The sequence below is a fragment of the Scophthalmus maximus genome, chromosome 5 (genome assembly GCF_022379125.1).
Source record: "Scophthalmus maximus strain ysfricsl-2021 chromosome 5, ASM2237912v1, whole genome shotgun sequence".
Taxonomy (NCBI): Eukaryota; Metazoa; Chordata; class Actinopteri; order Pleuronectiformes; family Scophthalmidae; genus Scophthalmus; species Scophthalmus maximus.
The window spans coordinates 16722850-16739176 of NC_061519.1; the positions used below are offsets into that span (position 1 = coordinate 16722850).

General features: G+C 40.7%; 1 protein-coding gene and 1 long non-coding RNA gene across 3 annotated transcripts; one reads left to right on the forward strand and one right to left on the reverse strand.

Moving 5' to 3' along the window:
* Positions 1-178: 178 nt before the first annotated feature.
* Positions 179-7835, reverse strand: LOC118311383 (kinesin-like protein KIF2C). Of its 2 annotated transcripts, XM_035635213.2 has the most exons (21): positions 7542-7835; positions 7351-7445; positions 7108-7209; positions 6429-6477; positions 6309-6344; positions 5664-5786; positions 5334-5431; positions 5111-5206; positions 4859-4913; positions 4441-4603; positions 4075-4165; positions 3770-3833; positions 3462-3553; positions 3209-3351; positions 2723-2936; positions 2415-2525; positions 2217-2284; positions 2008-2086; positions 1838-1918; positions 1635-1728; positions 179-1248 (listed from the first exon to the last, which is right to left on the reverse strand). In XM_035635213.2, the coding sequence occupies exons 1-21, from the start codon at positions 7600-7602 to the stop codon at positions 1211-1213; spliced, it is 1953 nt and encodes a 650-aa protein (XP_035491106.2). In that variant the 5' UTR covers positions 7603-7835; the 3' UTR covers positions 179-1210. The 2 variants fall into 2 exon arrangements, with proteins under 2 accessions (XP_035491106.2, XP_035491109.2); XM_035635216.2 differs by lacking the exon at positions 6309-6344.
* Positions 7374-13066, forward strand: LOC118311384. The gene is made up of 3 exons (XR_004793976.1): positions 7374-7471; positions 11588-11653; positions 12937-13066. It is a non-coding gene; the product is annotated as an uncharacterized LOC118311384 (long non-coding RNA).
* Positions 13067-16327: the final 3261 nt, after the last annotated feature.

Consider the following 16327-nt stretch of genomic DNA (forward strand, 5'->3'; position numbering starts at 1 on the left):
AGCTGCGAGGCCCAATCAATTATGAGCGGATCTCTCAATAAATCATTAAATACAAGCTGTCCCCTTCACTTCTGAAATGATGGCTACACCCCTGGGTGCATAACAGATGCAACATAGATAAATGAGCATTTTCCACAGGAATGCCCATTAAATACTCAATTATACAAATGCCAGACAATCAAGGTTCAAGGTATCTTTATTATCCCAAGAGGGCAATTTTGTTTACAGTCAGCAGTGGTACTTAAACAACAAACACAACCAATGAATAAATTAAAAAAAGAACAAAATAATTACAAAATGTACATTTTAATAAAGTAATTTACAATGCTGATAGCAGCAGGAAAATAAATAACCTATTTCTTCTGCATCGCGGCAGAGCTTTCCTTAGGGACCTGTCCTGATACAGGTCATGGAGGTTGTTCAGTGGTGTTCCAGCAATAAAGCAATTTATTGTCGATGACAGTCCCAAATATTTGTACTGCTGCACAAGTTCAACAGCCCGGTTGTATATCCCCACAGGGGAGATGGTTGTCAGATTTTTCCTAAAATCATACACATCTCATTTGTTTTTGCCACATTAATGTTCAGGAAGAATGATTCGCACCAGTAAATAAAATCACTCACTACAGGACCATGTTAAGAGTCGTCACTGATGAGCAGGGTCCGCAAATTTGATGATGTGTCACTTGTCATGAAGACTCTGGCATTCGATTGTATATAAATCAAATGAAAGAGGGGAGAGGACGCAACTCTCTGGGGATCCGGTGGAGGAGAAAAGGACATCTGATAAAACATCATTTACCCTCACCCTTTGTGACCTCCAGGTTAAAAAGTCCATCAGCCAGCAAATCAGGCCAGCATCAATATTATGAATCCTCTTCAACCTGTCTGCTAAGACATGGGGCTGGACAGTTAATCACAGGGGGTTATGGGTACTAGTATATGCCAGTGGGAGTAGACATGGTAAAACACAAGAAATCCTCCACAGCAAAACCTGCTGCTTACAACGTACAAGAGAAGATTCTAAAAGTGTTTTTTTTCAAGAGTTATAACATATTTAATGAATTTGTTTTTGAATGGATTTTTATTGAATACAGTGATTAATACTATAAAATCTTAAAGAATTGCGAAAAAACATTTTTTCAATAAACAAACTTTTTAGCCTTGAAGGGTTTTTGGGTTCATCTCACTGGTTCAGCCTCGCCATTCTCTACCGATTCACAGCAGACTGCAAAGCCAGTACGGTTTCTGTGAATGACAGATAAGACGAAGTAAATACACGTGAAGTCCATGTATCCACCCAGATTTTGGTCCGTTATGTAATATGGTTTTGTCCGGTCGCTAAATGACATTTAATCTGACCAGGTCAAGGTTTCTCGTGGCTTCCCTGAGCCAGCAAGCAGTTCACAGCTTTGCTAAATGAACTTCCATGCATAGTAAAAGGATGTGGTTTGTTGTAGTTCACATATTTTAGTAAACTTTTCAGGATTTTCACAAAATCAAATTACAAATTAAACCATCATCTGTTGTGAATGATGGATGTGACATTAGATGTTTAATATTCAACAGCACAGTAGCTTTAGCTGTGTGTATATACGACTATTCTCTAAAATCAAGCTATGATCTGTACAAACCCAATAATTTCTGTGAATGATCCACCAGGTCGGGAAGTCCTGCCTCAATGTTATATGAGGTTTGCTCCATTGCCTTAACGAGTTCATTTGCCCTCTGAGAAACAAAAGGGAGAAAATTGTGAGGAGAATAGTATTTAAAAAAATTTAAATAAAAAGCATTTGGCTTGTTTGCTGCAAAGACAAGCAGATTTAAGAGACTCTACCTGAAGATCGCCATAAACTTTCTCCTCCAGATCTGCCACCTGGGATATGGCATCATAGTCAACAGTATGCACAACAGATTCCTACAACACACAAAAGTGAACAGCAACTGTTTAGCAAGATGTAATGTAATTAATATGCATTATGATGTTCTCATCTTATGTACGCTGACCTCATCTGAGGAGCTTTCGATAGGCTCTTCTGCCTTCGCTGCTTCACTGGCTTTGGAATGTCCATTCAGCTCCTTCACTCTGCAGATGAGGAGAAATGTTTTGAGCTTCATCATGATATTCTTGTCATTAATAAACCATCAGCATATCTGTTACAAACACGAAGCAGAAACTATTCAGAATCATCACACTTCAGGGGCCAAATATGTACCTGTCAGCGTAACGTAGTGTGTTCATCGTATATTCACATGAAGCCATGCCTGGAGACACCATAGAAATCTATGCAATGAGGGAAGGAAAATATTTACATATTTACATTTGTTTTGTGCATCATCGACTGTAACTTAATCAAACCATTATGCACCATATGCCAAACTATTAGTAAACAGCGTTTGGCATTTTAACGTACCATGCAGGTCCTGGACTTTTCTCCAATGAAGGAATCCCTGAGGACTTTTGTCAAAGTGCTCATCCGGAAAGGAATGTGATCACTGTTTTTTCCCAGGGAACGAATGCATTCCTACAGACAGTGAGTGAATACACGGGCATCATTTTAGGCACTGTTACTGCAAATTTATATTTGGACAGTGGAAGTTGAGAATTTCGTAAGAATTAAGGATTTGGAGTTTGAATTTTATCCTTTATGTGACTTTGAAGCCTCAGAGCTACTTAGTTATCCGACTCTCTATCTTCCAGCCTACACATTAGCGCGTCTACCTTGAGAGCCAGCAGGCTGCGGTTGATCTCCGCAGTCTCAACCAAAGTGCTGCGGTCATTGCTGCTGACATCTGTACCGCGCTCGTTGCCGGCTAAATCAACCAACGAAAATTTGCCGTGCAGAGTGGTAGCGCGGTCGTTGCGTCGTAGCACAATCTGGAGAATGGCATGAGAGCGGGATGAGTTGGCATTGGCTGAGGTCTGGCCTGATGTTCTAGAAAGACAGGAGAACAAGAAGAAAAGGGAGAAACAGCCACATTGATGTTTTATATTTGTGCCGCGGAATGGTGTGGTTACTGCCAGGCCAATTTTTTTTTTTTACTGATTCAGAGGTTGCACTTGGAATACAGATGTGACACCATGAAAGTATTTTAGGTTTTTCCATTTGAGCTGCTATGTTAAATAAACTAAATCATTCAGCACATTTAGTTCTGTTTGAAAAAGTATGTACCATGAGATTGCAACATGTTCTTATCACATAGGTACCTGGATGCACTGCCTGTCTGTATCATCTTGATGACGTCTTCTTCTGTGGTCACGTAGACCTCCTCCAGGCCAACAACCTGAACCTGCTGTCGGTCATCTTCTAGAACACGGAGCTTGGACTTCTTGTTAAGCAGGTCATACACCTAAGTGTAAATGTATATTTCAATTAAAGAATAACTTGTACAAGATGATTTTTCAGTTAAATATTCTCAATAAATGTGCTCGTGGAGGTCGGAGAACAGCTTTTTCTTACTTTGCCATTGTAAATCTCAAAGAAGCTGACAAAGGCAGAGAGATCCAGGTTGGCATACCTCCTGTGGTTGAGATAGGCGAAAACATCCTGGGCTAAAAGGGAGAGGGACGAACAAGTTCTCGTGTGAGGGGCAAAATCCTGAATGTTGTGTAGTTTGAAGAATAAAGCAATGGATTTGCAGTGGGACAATTATACTGAATTAGAGAGACATATACAAATATTGTGGATGAGGCAGTTGGACAATTGATTGAAATTAAATCTGAAAAAGGGTTAGGGTTACTAGTTCTACGGAAATCTAGGGATCCTACCTGCCAAGGCGTAGACCCCTTTGGCACTGTTCTGCTGCTTCCCCGTGAAATCACCTCCCATCGTCTAGAGAAGTAAATAAAACGATGTGTAGTGGGATAACGCAGAGATATACATTCTGGGAAAACATAGCAGACATTTTCTGCTACCAATCTTCGGCATTGCAAAATTTCTTAAAAGCCAGCCATGATTTTAATCAAAGTCATGTATCAAAATATAGTTTTTTTCAATTCCATCGCAATTAAAAAAGGTATTTTGAAACACTGATTGCAGACAACTCAACCCTACACGGCAAGCAGAGACTTACATGTGTCTTTCCACTTCCTGTTTGGCCGTAGGCAAAACATGTCGCCATGCAACCTTCGAAAATGGACTTCACCAGAGGTTTGGCTGTGAACCTCAAGAAAAAAAGAAGAAAATAGTTTTTTAAAAAAAACTGAACTCTCGAAAACAAACAATCACATACAATTAAACAGCATTTACAAAGGAATGATTTGGTCTCAGCTTATTTATCAACATGAGCAGTGCATTAAACAAATGGGAGATCAAATACTAGACTGATGGCACAATTAGAGCCTTTAAATAATTTTGTCCAGGATTCATCTCATTCAGCAAACCTGCGATCAGATCCAAATTGTTCTGAATCCAAAATGTAAAAAGAAAAGGTCATTACTTGTAGACCAGGTCGTTGGTGGTGGTCTCGTCAAAGGAATAGTCAAAGTGAAAGACTTGGTTTTCCAAGTACTTGGTGAGGTCCACCTTCTGTTTTGGCTCATGAACTAACACAGAACCTCTCCCAGGTACAGATACCACATCAATCTCCTTCTTAATAATCTCTGGAATACACAAACATTTCAAGGTCGGCATTCAAAAAAGACAGCATTGTTCACATTTTTTGGGCAAGACTGTGCCTTTAATTAATCCTTAATTTGTAAATGACACTGCATGAAAGGAGAAGGACTCTACACAAGATACCTTCAGGTACAGTACTGATTCAAATTAAGGATTAGTTGTGCCAAGAGGAATGCCTAAAAAAAACGTGGCTGCCACATGATCTGTACAGATATTGTTGTAGGTCACTCCCACTTTACCTTGCTTGTTCAGGGGCCGCTTGCGAACGCACACACAAATCCTGTGAGGTTCGATCTGTAAAAACACCAGATAGGCTGTAAGCAGGGGCTTTAAAGTGGGCTAGCCTGTTTTATACCCTGGGGTATATTCTGGGATAGTCCAGTTTATACCCAGGTATAGTCTGGGGGGGGGGGGGGGGGGGGGGTTATTTTGGGCCGTTACGCTGGCATACAGCTTCATATATGCCTCCTAGTTCCTCTTTCCAAATTTACCAGGTCAGTAGCTGCTAAGGGGATTATTTCCAAGGTCTCTCTGAAGTCTTGGATCATCTCGTAGAACTTTTGTTTCGATGGGATGACCTCACCAAACTGAATAAGAAACAGAAGCAGTGTAAATAAAATACGAGAATGAACATATGTCTAAATGTTTTCAACCAAGGCACTGTTCCAATAAAAACAAAAAGATATAAATAGAAGAATAGATGAGAAATATCACCTTTCCCTTCTTGGTCTGCATTTGAGGAGGCTTAATAACACAAGACAGTCGTTTGCTGCCTTTGTTTAACTCTGGAGGAGCCACAGATTTTCTCGTGCCTGAAGTTCACAAAGTACATATACATATATATATACTTTTTTTTTTAAAATCTCATTGCCACAGTTATAATATCCAAGAAATTCAATCACAGAAAAATAATGTGCCTCACATCGTGTGGCCCCTGTTTATATGACAAACGTGTGTATAATCATCAAATTATTTTGTAAAAATTAGTTCTATGTAATCAAGTGGATACACATGATATCATGTTGGTGTATATTTGTTACAGACCTTTGACCGTGAGTGGAGGAGCCCTTGTCTCACGTTCATCATTTTCTTTTATGGCCTCACGGACAAAAGGCATCGGCTGTGCTGGTTTGGTCTCGTTCTTTCTACACTGCTGATTAGGAAACACTAAACAAAGGCAGAATAATGCATATGAGTGATAAGAACAGCAATAGAAGGAAGCCAAATTAGTGTAGGTGATTAATGTCAGCTTAAAATTCAAGCATGTCATGGGTTATCACCAATCAATCTTGCAAAATAAAAAAAGCAGTGTATCGTATCATCACACCCTCTGTGCAAAATGTATGAACACTGGTGAAAATGCTGCACCCTTGTTAACGGTGATGACACAGAGCACTCCTTTTAACCCTCTTTCCAGTGTATCTTTCTTCTCACCATGAATCTAGACCACAAACTAAAGGACTTAAACAGACTGAGTGAGAGCTACATGCCCAGAATTAGTAGATTTGCATCCCTGTGCCACCAATCAATAAAATAAAGAAGAACGTCATTTAAAACTGGTGCTCTGAGCAGAGTTCAGCGCTCCCACAATTGTGGATTTTGCACTTCACTCCCCAATCCCATTATCAAAGGAATGATTCGATAGTACGACTCATTTGCTTTAGAGAGGAGCATGCATGCCTTGCCGACCTGACTCTTCAGCCTTGGTGACAGCTGGAGCAGAGGCTTTTGGAAAGAAACAAGCTGTTCAGTGACCGAAAACTGAATGTGGTAGTCGGACAGACAAAACAGTGCATTTCATTTACATACAGGAGGGCGGGGCAGGAATCCTAGATGAGCGCAGTCGACCCTCGTACTTCTGTGGAGGAGACAGAAACACAGGTGCAGCTCAGGTAGGATTCTAAACACTAAATTCGTCATGGATTATGGTTGAACCTGTTTGCATCGACAAACAGGCTGCTCAATTTTACTATCAAGAGAAAGGACATGCATCAAACTGATATCTTAGTCAAGGATGAAGAAATAAATATCGCTGGGAACTTAAAGTATCGGGTATAACCAATGATTCCAACCTTAAAATAACTTAATTAATAACTTATTGACATTTGACAGTTTGCTTCGTTTTGCAGATATGTGTCTGATCTATAAATGAATTCATGATTAATTCACCGCCACGTAAACAACGTGTCTCTCTGTGGATACAATGCAAAAGTCTCCTCGGCTTCAATCAGAGGTGATTGCTTGAGTGATTTCAGGAAAACTGCTTTTGAACGATCAGCACCAGCCACACCCATATCAGAGGATGCACAAGCTTCAAGATTTTTAACATTTAAAACATGACTCAAGACAAATCAGTCTTGTGATCATTGACCTTCGGAACCATTTTCTAACAAGGATACAATGTCGTGTTATTTGTACAATGTTTTATAGGTGATGTACTGCTTTGCTAACTCCAAAAGAATCCTTACTATGTGGAAATGTAAGGTACCTTCTCTGGAGCAACAGTCGGCGGATCGGCAGCTTTGTTGGTGACACTGTTTACATGGTCGAGAAGCTCTGGATTGAGTGAACACAACTCACTCACCTCCACCTGAAACACAGGCACAGTCAACAGGAGAGATGTGTTCACGGGTTGTTTAAAACCAGAATTGCATGAAGTACAGGGGATATTTCACAAGGCTTTTTAACAATGGACGTCTGAAGTGTTTTGTGTGTTAATGGCCTCACGCACCTCCTTACATCGGCAGATGTTCCTCTCATGCCACTCCACCATAACCGTGGACTTGACGGTGTCAACGGATTTGACCGTTGCCAGGTGCACTCGACCTGGTTAACATACAAACGAACAAACGGTGAGCCACGCTTTTTTAACAATAGTTATTAGTTAGTATCCATATGTTATAATGTAAAGTATCCGCTCACCATCACTCCGGCTGATTTGTACAGAGAGTCCACCGAGCAGCCTCGACAGGCTGGTCTCCATTTTTGCTTCTTCTCTCTTCTGCTGTAACAGAACTCAAGAGTCGGTCAACAAAAGTCGGTCAACGTCTCGTCGCTGTTAAATTCACCTTTTCCTCGACTAACCTACATAACGAACAAATGGACGCACTTTCCTCTTTATTGTGTTTGCTTTTCTATGACTAACTGACGACATTATCAAAGGTTACCTTCGGAAATCAACGCAAACAGCGCCCAATATTTAAAAAAAACTTGCGTTATTTCCGGGTGTTTAAGAATCTGATTGGTCGTCGTCTGGCTTTCGCCGGTGGTCTTCTTCTTCTATGGTGTTTTAAAGGAAAATCCAAAATGAGTGTTATACCGCCACTGCCTGGATCCGTTGGGAATGACCCTTTGCAATGAAAATCCTCGTCAGTTGAAAATCATGAAACCTTATGATTTTAGGTTTATGTAGAAGCCCACAACGAAAGATTGTGTACCATTTTACTTTTGTGACACAAAGAGAAGCATAGTTTGATGCTTTTGACTCTGACTATCTGCAGAAAGATGCCAAAACATATAATTACTGTAATATCTGATGCACTGTTTATCTCTTTACCTACAACCCTCCTCAGAAATTTGAGTCTGTTTTGTGTAAAATCATGATTTTAAAATATATTTGTTCACCGAAATTACCTTGTCCTAAATTGTAATCTGGTATATGTTCTAAAATATGATCATAAAGAAGAGAGTTTACGGAAAAGGTGGATAGGCATATTACAATAATATGCAAGTAAAAGACAAATTCAAATATATGGCAACAGCATTACATAATGTTGCTCTTCCCACTCTCAGTCACTAGTGGGATGAATATCTTCAGCTAAAGCCATGTTTACAAATGAATTTGACTTATTTCAGATGTAATGAAGTGACTTGATTGAATGTTTAAGAAACGTAGTCATTGCGAATCTTAATGTCACAATATAAGATTTTATTCACACCACACACCCCTTTTAACGTTACATTGCTCAAATCGTGTGTCTATGACTTGATACTTTTAACTTCAAACAATGGGAGCGCTGTTTCCTGTTCAGTCTGTGGTTGCACCTAAATTCTGATCCGTTTAGCCGGCTGCATTTCATCCATCTGACCGCAGGAATCCTGTGTTTGTCCACACGCTCCCTCTCTCCCTGCACCTTCTGCAAACCAGGCACAACAATTCAGTCCCCCGTGACATCAACAGTCGGGGACAGCTGGAGAATGACCCATAATGCAGTTCAGCCTTGCCTTCAGTGTGGGAGGCTTCTCGGTTTTCCACTTTTCTTTTCTTTTTGCCCCACAGCCTCCCCACTCTTCCGAGTCCACACCCTCTCAGCCTCGAAACCTCCTAACTACAACACACAAGCTGGACTTATGTATACACATTCCCCCGCAAGTGAACGCTGACACATGACAAATCAAAGGTCTAATAAACAGCTTGTGCTGAACAATTTCCCCCCACCACCAAAGGATGAAAAATAAACAAAACCCTCGTCAGTTGGCCCAGCCAGGCCATTTGGTAGGTCTGTCTGTCGATGACTGGGTGGCCCAAGGCTGCTCGGTGTGAGGCCTGGGACGGAGCCACAACTGTTTCCTGTGAGCAGCCCAACCCCCAGAACCTCTCCACAACTGGCTTAGTGGGTGGTATTCCCCTCCTCCTTCCTCTCCTCTCATCCCCCAAACTCCTGCACTCTCGCCTCTCCCTCAAACCCTCCTGTCCCCTCCAATACTCTCTACTTCAGGCTCTCCAGTCCTTGGTCCTTTCCCAGTGGCCCTGATTGCATGGAATAGGTTAAAGATGTTTCTTAACCTTTGTCTGCTTCATTAAAAAAAGAATTATATGTCTGCTCGATGACGGATGTCATAAGCTCAGTACAGCGTCATCATTTACCCCGACTGTTAAATACTCTTATGAAGTGAAGGAGCGATCTTTGTCCAATTACACCAAATGTGATCATTACAAACATGTGAAAGTCACAGATTTTCTCAGATGTTATCAAAAAGGTTTCTTTTTCTTTTATACTATATCTCTTTTGGAAATCATCCAATGAAATCTAGGCGTGAGATTAAACTCCCTGTTTTGAATCATTGACAAATACAAAGAAAAAGATGGAGCAGCTGTGAATGTGTGAGACATTTTAAACCTTATTTGTATCTTTATTATCAACCATTCCTTTATTGTGGGAAAATGTGTCTTTATTCTGCTGTTCTTTGTGACTACATGAAGTCAGCCACAAAATAATTTTACATCATTGTAATAATCAGCATTTTTATAATATATATAAAAAATGTAATAAATAATGAAAAACCTCGACTACGTGTCGGTGTTGCACTCTAGTATAGCAGTAACTGCTGCCACATCCCTTTGTTAATTTCTTGTGTTCATTCACTGATTATCTGATAGGAGTTTGCAATGATTACAGAGTGGGAATTATCCGTTTGGCAAGAGAGAAAAGCTCCAGGATGGGTCACTCTTCCCTCACAAAAAACACTGTGCATGCTGATGTACAAACAGCTCTGTTACCCATTTGTTTGCTTGTGCTAGTGAGGGTTTTAATGTTTCACTGAGATTCAGACCTTCGTTGTTGGTGTTTTACTGTGTGGACATTACAGTCGAGCATTTTGATGTGCAGGTTTCTTAGTCTGGAGAGTTGGTTATTGTGGTGGTTGATTTGAGAAAGGAGGGGTCTTGTATCTGTTGGCCCTGAATCTGTTTAACTGCTCCCCCCCCCCCGCCCCCTTTTTTTTCTTTCCATCCCTCCAAAAGCATATTTTCTCAGTGTAAAGAAAATTGGCAGAGGCCATGGCTCTGTTCCCCTATACAGACTAAATAAACACACATGGATACAGTACGTGAGCTGAACACACTTACGAACCACCCAGGAAGGTTGACAGGCTCGCAGAGGGGCAGCAAGAGGAACAAAGAAGATGAAAAGGGAGAGAACAGTTTGGGAGATTCTCTCCTGTGTCTTTCTTTAGTTTTGAAAACAGTTAACAGTTTCAATAATGTAATTTTTTGATAAATATAGTTTACGTCGTTAGAATGCCATTATTACTTGGGGGGTTAATAGCAGCGCTGTATGAATGTGTGTGAATGGGTGAACGGGTCTGACCTGTAAAGCACTTTGCGTGGTCTATATGACTAGAAAAGCGCTACATAAATACAGTCCGTTATAGTCTTGCGGGCCAACATTAATCATTTGGGCTCAAATGCACAATCCACTCGACAGCTGTGACACTGGAATACATAAGGTGCACAGGGAAGATTGAAGTAAGAACACATGTTGTGTCGAGCTAGGAGGAAAAAATCATTCGATTTTATTTAGTACATTTTGAACACTCTTTTAACGAAAAAAAAAATGATGTTGTAATATTAGATTGGCTTCATAGTCTTCCATAATGTTTGCCTGTGTTGCACTATACAATATGACCAGCAGAGAGCAATATGGCTACAAACAGAAGGCGCCACAAGGAGCCAGTTGCAGCAAACTGTGGACTTGGAGATATGAGTTGACTTGACACGGGAGCCAATATTAGAATAAAACTTTTCTTCTCAAAGTGTTCGTTTCTATAGTGTCAACCAACTGACAGTCTAGTCTGGGCTCTTGTTATATGACTGAACTGAGTGTGTGTCCAGCTTAGTTTCAGCAGGGATTTAAAACTTATCCTGCCAAGGAGCCAAACTGAGCAAATGCTGAGTGAGCCTGGAACATTCCCTCATTAATGCATATTAGTATTCTTGGCATGTGGAGATCCACTGAAACATGCCAGTGACCCATTTAGGTTCCCAGTCCATCATTTGCCATGTAGCCTGGGCTTACTCTTCAAACACATCGTTTGGAGCGGTGAAATAGTTCGGTAAGCAGTTTATCCACCTTTGAGCTCTGCCACATTGACCCGGACGCGTGCCAACAGCCACCTGAGGTTGCCCAGCTGGCAGATTTGATCTGTTTCTTCAACTATAATTTTGTTTATTTGTTTGGCCTCCGCAGAAAAGAGTGGTCAGAGAAGTACACACAGCTGCAGTAACACCACGGGAATGACTTGTCTGTCCACAGGTTTGTTACATCTGCAGTACCACTTCACTCCACCCACAGCGATGGTTCCATACCAACAGATCATTTATCTGTGAGATTAATTGAATTATTATAGAGGACACACAGACCCAGAGAACACAGTTTTTTGTTTTTTCGCTGGCAATACATCTCACATATCAGGCTGAGGTCTGCACACCCTTTGAGTTTAATGTTACATTTTTAAAAAGTGAGGCCTGATGCATGATTAAAGAGATCAACTCTGCATCAAACCTCACCTGCACATTGGAGAACACTCCATGTATTTTTTTTACATGCTGATATCACAGTGCAGTCTTCCTCAGAGTGCAGATGAGGCCGACCTGAATTTGGATTGTGTCATTAACCCTTTTCTAGAGTGTATCTGCTGTGTGCCCATTTGTGTTTTTTTCATGTGTTGAACTTTTTTATACAGGTCTCTGTAAATATTCATATGCCTGTGTATGGATCTTCACAAATGTATGTTAGGTATGTGTGAATCTATGAACACCACATTGAATAAGTCACAACATGTGAATGTGATTGTGGTCACAAAGTTAGAGTGACTGTTCCCTAACCTTCAAAACTTGCATGATTATCATCGACAATACAGCTCTTGAAAAAAAAGAATATTTGCTTTCTTAATTATTTAGAGTTTAGTAGCCTCTGTTATATGATACCATAAAAAAATCAGTAACAAAATAAGAAACACCAATATTGACATTTAAAGTATAATATCGGACATGTTTAGGGATTAATTAGACACTTTTAGGTTGTAAGGCATCATGGTCCTGTGTGCTTCAGTGTCAGCACACAAGCACTACTTTTAGATTCGTGTTATTGCCTTACGCCCACAGTCCCACACACATGTTCAGTAACAGAGTCCAAGTTCTTTTCTCCATTTGGTCCACAACGCCATTGTCACTTATAATTTCCCAGTTGGACTTCATTAGTTTTCCACTTTGTATATTATTAAGAAAATTAAGAAAGCAAAATGTGGTTTTAAACTTAATTTGAACCTAAAGTTTAGTGACAAAATAAAAAAGGCATCTGAAGTTTACCCCATAACCCACCGCAAACTGAGCCCATAAATTCTATTCTTGAATTCAATCAGTTTCTTTATACAAACCATAAAAATTGAGGTACAGCAGGCCTGCCTACAGCGTCTTTAAGGGAACACCAATCTAAACCAGAAACCATTAATAGCGCAGAAATGTGTCAGTGTGCTTTTGAAATTAATTCCTTTAACCCATTAGTGTTTCTTCTTTTTTTTTTTTCCTTTTTTACAGGACTCACCAGAGAAGTCATATGTTTGCTGGCACGGTGCAGGGGTACAACATGTGGACCCAGAGATCTCAAAGAAAAACTACACCTCCACACAGAGTTTTACAGCCTGCCCTAAAACCACAGCGATGGGCTGCACTGCAAAAAAAATAAATAATTAAAAATCAAGTAATTATTTTTGTCTATAATTAAGTCCCTGAACTTATTTTCTTATACTAACAAAAAAATCTGTGGTGTGATGATTGCAAAATGTTTCCACAACAGATGTTCTTCTTTTTTAAGAACACTTTAGAATTAATGCTATTATTCCTATTAACATTTCACCTGCATTTTCAGAGAAAGACTCAAAGACATTACACCCATGTCTCTTTGTTACTGTGGAACTAGCTTATGGACCCGTTACGATTACAATCATTACTTTACACTCTAATGAAAACATTCCATTTTGGTGCCAATGGATCCCCCAACGCACTGGACCTTTAAAACAAACCAACAACAACAACCTTTGTTAGTGAGAAATTCAAGTTAAATAGCGTGACTACGATAACTGAACTGTAAAAAAAAAAAAAAAAAAATAGACCTTTATATATAGACCTATAAAATCAAATTTTATAAATGAAAATGACAGGAATAGAGAGACCACAGCGGTGGCCACACTGTGAGTTCTGACGTGCGGTTGAGAAACACCACAGCAAACTTTGGTTTTATCATCAAAGATGCCACCACCATTAAAAACAAGAGATTGGAAAGAGTTATGTTTTTCATTTTGGTGTAGTGCATAGTACATACACAGATGCAGTATATATTTGGGTTGCTTCATCGATTAGCCTAATGACCTATATCATTTCCGAATGTACATTTCATCCAAACATTAAGACTGTGACTTTCAAATACTGGGCTCCTGCTTTAAGCTGTGTCTTCAGTCCTTAGCTGTCACAAAACTGTAACCAACTAGTGATGCTTTGACTGTTAGCGCTCCCCAAATGTGTTGATGCCATTGTTTGTGTTTTTCCGTTGCACAGACAATGATTTGGCGGACAAACGATATTGGAACGCCACACTCGTGGATGGTGTCGATAGCAGTTCATCCTCTGGTTCGCCGAACTTGCTGCGGAGTAAGGCTCTGGCTTATTGCTCCCCAGCCTTCCCCAGTCCTCCTCCTCCTCCTCTGCTCTTCACCACATGAAATGGCGTGTCTGCGCCAGCCTAGCGCTGAACCTTCATTAGGTTTTACTACCCCACTTGGATGTGTTTTGCTTTGCTCTCTCTCTCTCTCGCCCTTTCTCTCTCTCTCTCTCTCTCCGTGTGTGTGTGTGTGTGTGTTTGTGTCTCACCCGCTGTAAGTGTCTGTGTCTGCATATGCTTAATTGCAGCCCCCCGCCCTCCCCTTCGGAGCACCCCTCAATGCCATGCCACCATATCATTACACTGTGGCTGCAATTTAAACTTCAGTCACACACATACACACACCAACATTTCCCCGGCTGGCCTGCAAATTGCAAAAAGAGGAGACAGTGGGGCACTGTGGAGCGGCTTCAGCTCGTTTACTCCCTGACTCCTCAAATCGAAACACACATGTGCAAAGAGAGTGATGTAGGGAGAGAGAGAGAGAGAGAGAGAGAGAGAGAGAAAACACGAAAAACACAACAACAACAAAAAGATGCAGTACGACAGAGCACTGTATAGCACAATGCATCACGACGGATCCACAACTGCGTCTGGTGTTCAAACTGTTATTGTTCGAACTAAACAAACCACTTATAAACACAAGGCCTCTGCCTTACGAGGCTCATATTTAGGCCCTTCTGTAAACAGCGAGGCACAGAATGAATCAATTAAAAGGGCATTACGCTGGTTCCTGTTTATTTAAAACATGTTTACACTATACGGGCCCTCCCGCCTGTCTGCATGATTGCCTGGAACTTTGTATACCTCCTCCTCCTCCTGCCACCTCTCAATAAGCCCGGTCACGGCCAAGGTATACCAAACACCCACACACACACACTCACACACACACACACACACACACACACACGCACACACACACACGCACGCACACACACACACAAGCACGGCATAGATTACAAACACATTCGTTACTTTAAGGAGCGTGTCCAGTAAATATTGATCTCGTTCTTCCTGTTTCTGCGAGAGATGATTAGACCAAATCAGTGGGAGCAACAATCTGCAGGCAGCAGTGGCCGATCACAGTGCAAGAGCACGGAGAGACGCAGCTCTGAAAGGAGCTTTCCGTGTCAGAGAGCAGGATTCGGTAGAGTGAGGAAACCAAAATGATTGTACGATTGAGTGGGCGAATGAACACGTTCTTAGATTGGTTCAATGAGATTTGATGGGAAGAGTTTGCACACATTTATCCCTCTGCCAGACACAAACCAGCCCTTTTTTTTTTTTTTACACCAGTTAAGACACAACATTGCATTAAAGACAGTTTAAAAAACCGTCCTGTGCATCAGAGTCACACTGGCCACAGCTCTGAACGGCACCATATCCTCAACTAGATGGAACGCGGTCGCCTTAATCACCTCTGTCCATTGTTTGCTGCTTTTATTGACGGTTGTCCACCGCAGTAGAGGATAGCTGTTTCAGGACCTTGTGAGATTCAGATGGGTGAGGTTGTACCGACCTGAGAGGAAAACACTCTGGACATGTTCCCTCAGATGCTTCCTTTTAAGGTGGTTGAATAGATTTGTGTTATTACCTCCGGAAGTGCAGACAGTTTACAGATAACTTTGCTTTGAGAAATAGCTGACTGTCCCTTCGATGAAGAACTTAATAATATGGTCTTTTTAATGTTTGGCATTAAATACATGATGTGCATTTTTGGACATTAACATATCGTGTAACAGGCAAAGTTCAATTATAAATGAACATTTTTCATCGGCTTGACATACAGTATATTGACAGAGTCGATTTTATGTTGCCTTCCAGCCACTGGATTTGTATAAGTTCTTTCATTTGAGAAAGAGAATTGCTGAATATTGATACACAGAAATGTTCTGAAATGGAATCCATGTGATAGCCCACACATAAGCTCAAATGCAGTGATAAGAAACAGCTAACTATGGGTTGAAGTATTGGTTCCTTATATTTAAACTTGCATGTATGAAGCACAATGGGCTTTCTAGTATGAAATGTGCCATATACATTTTAAAAAGCACCAACTTTCCTTTTCTTTTCATTTTGCGATATTAAAATCTTCCTCTTTAAATTGACTAAGTGCTTGAAATGTGGTCACATGATGTTTTCGAAAGTTAATTAAAATTCCAGTAATGGTTTGAGTTTAAAACTGGAGACCAACGTCTGGATTACTGTGGGTTTGATTGTCAAATCCGACGAGTACTCTGCAGCAGCTGCTATATCAGTGTTGCTGCTGAA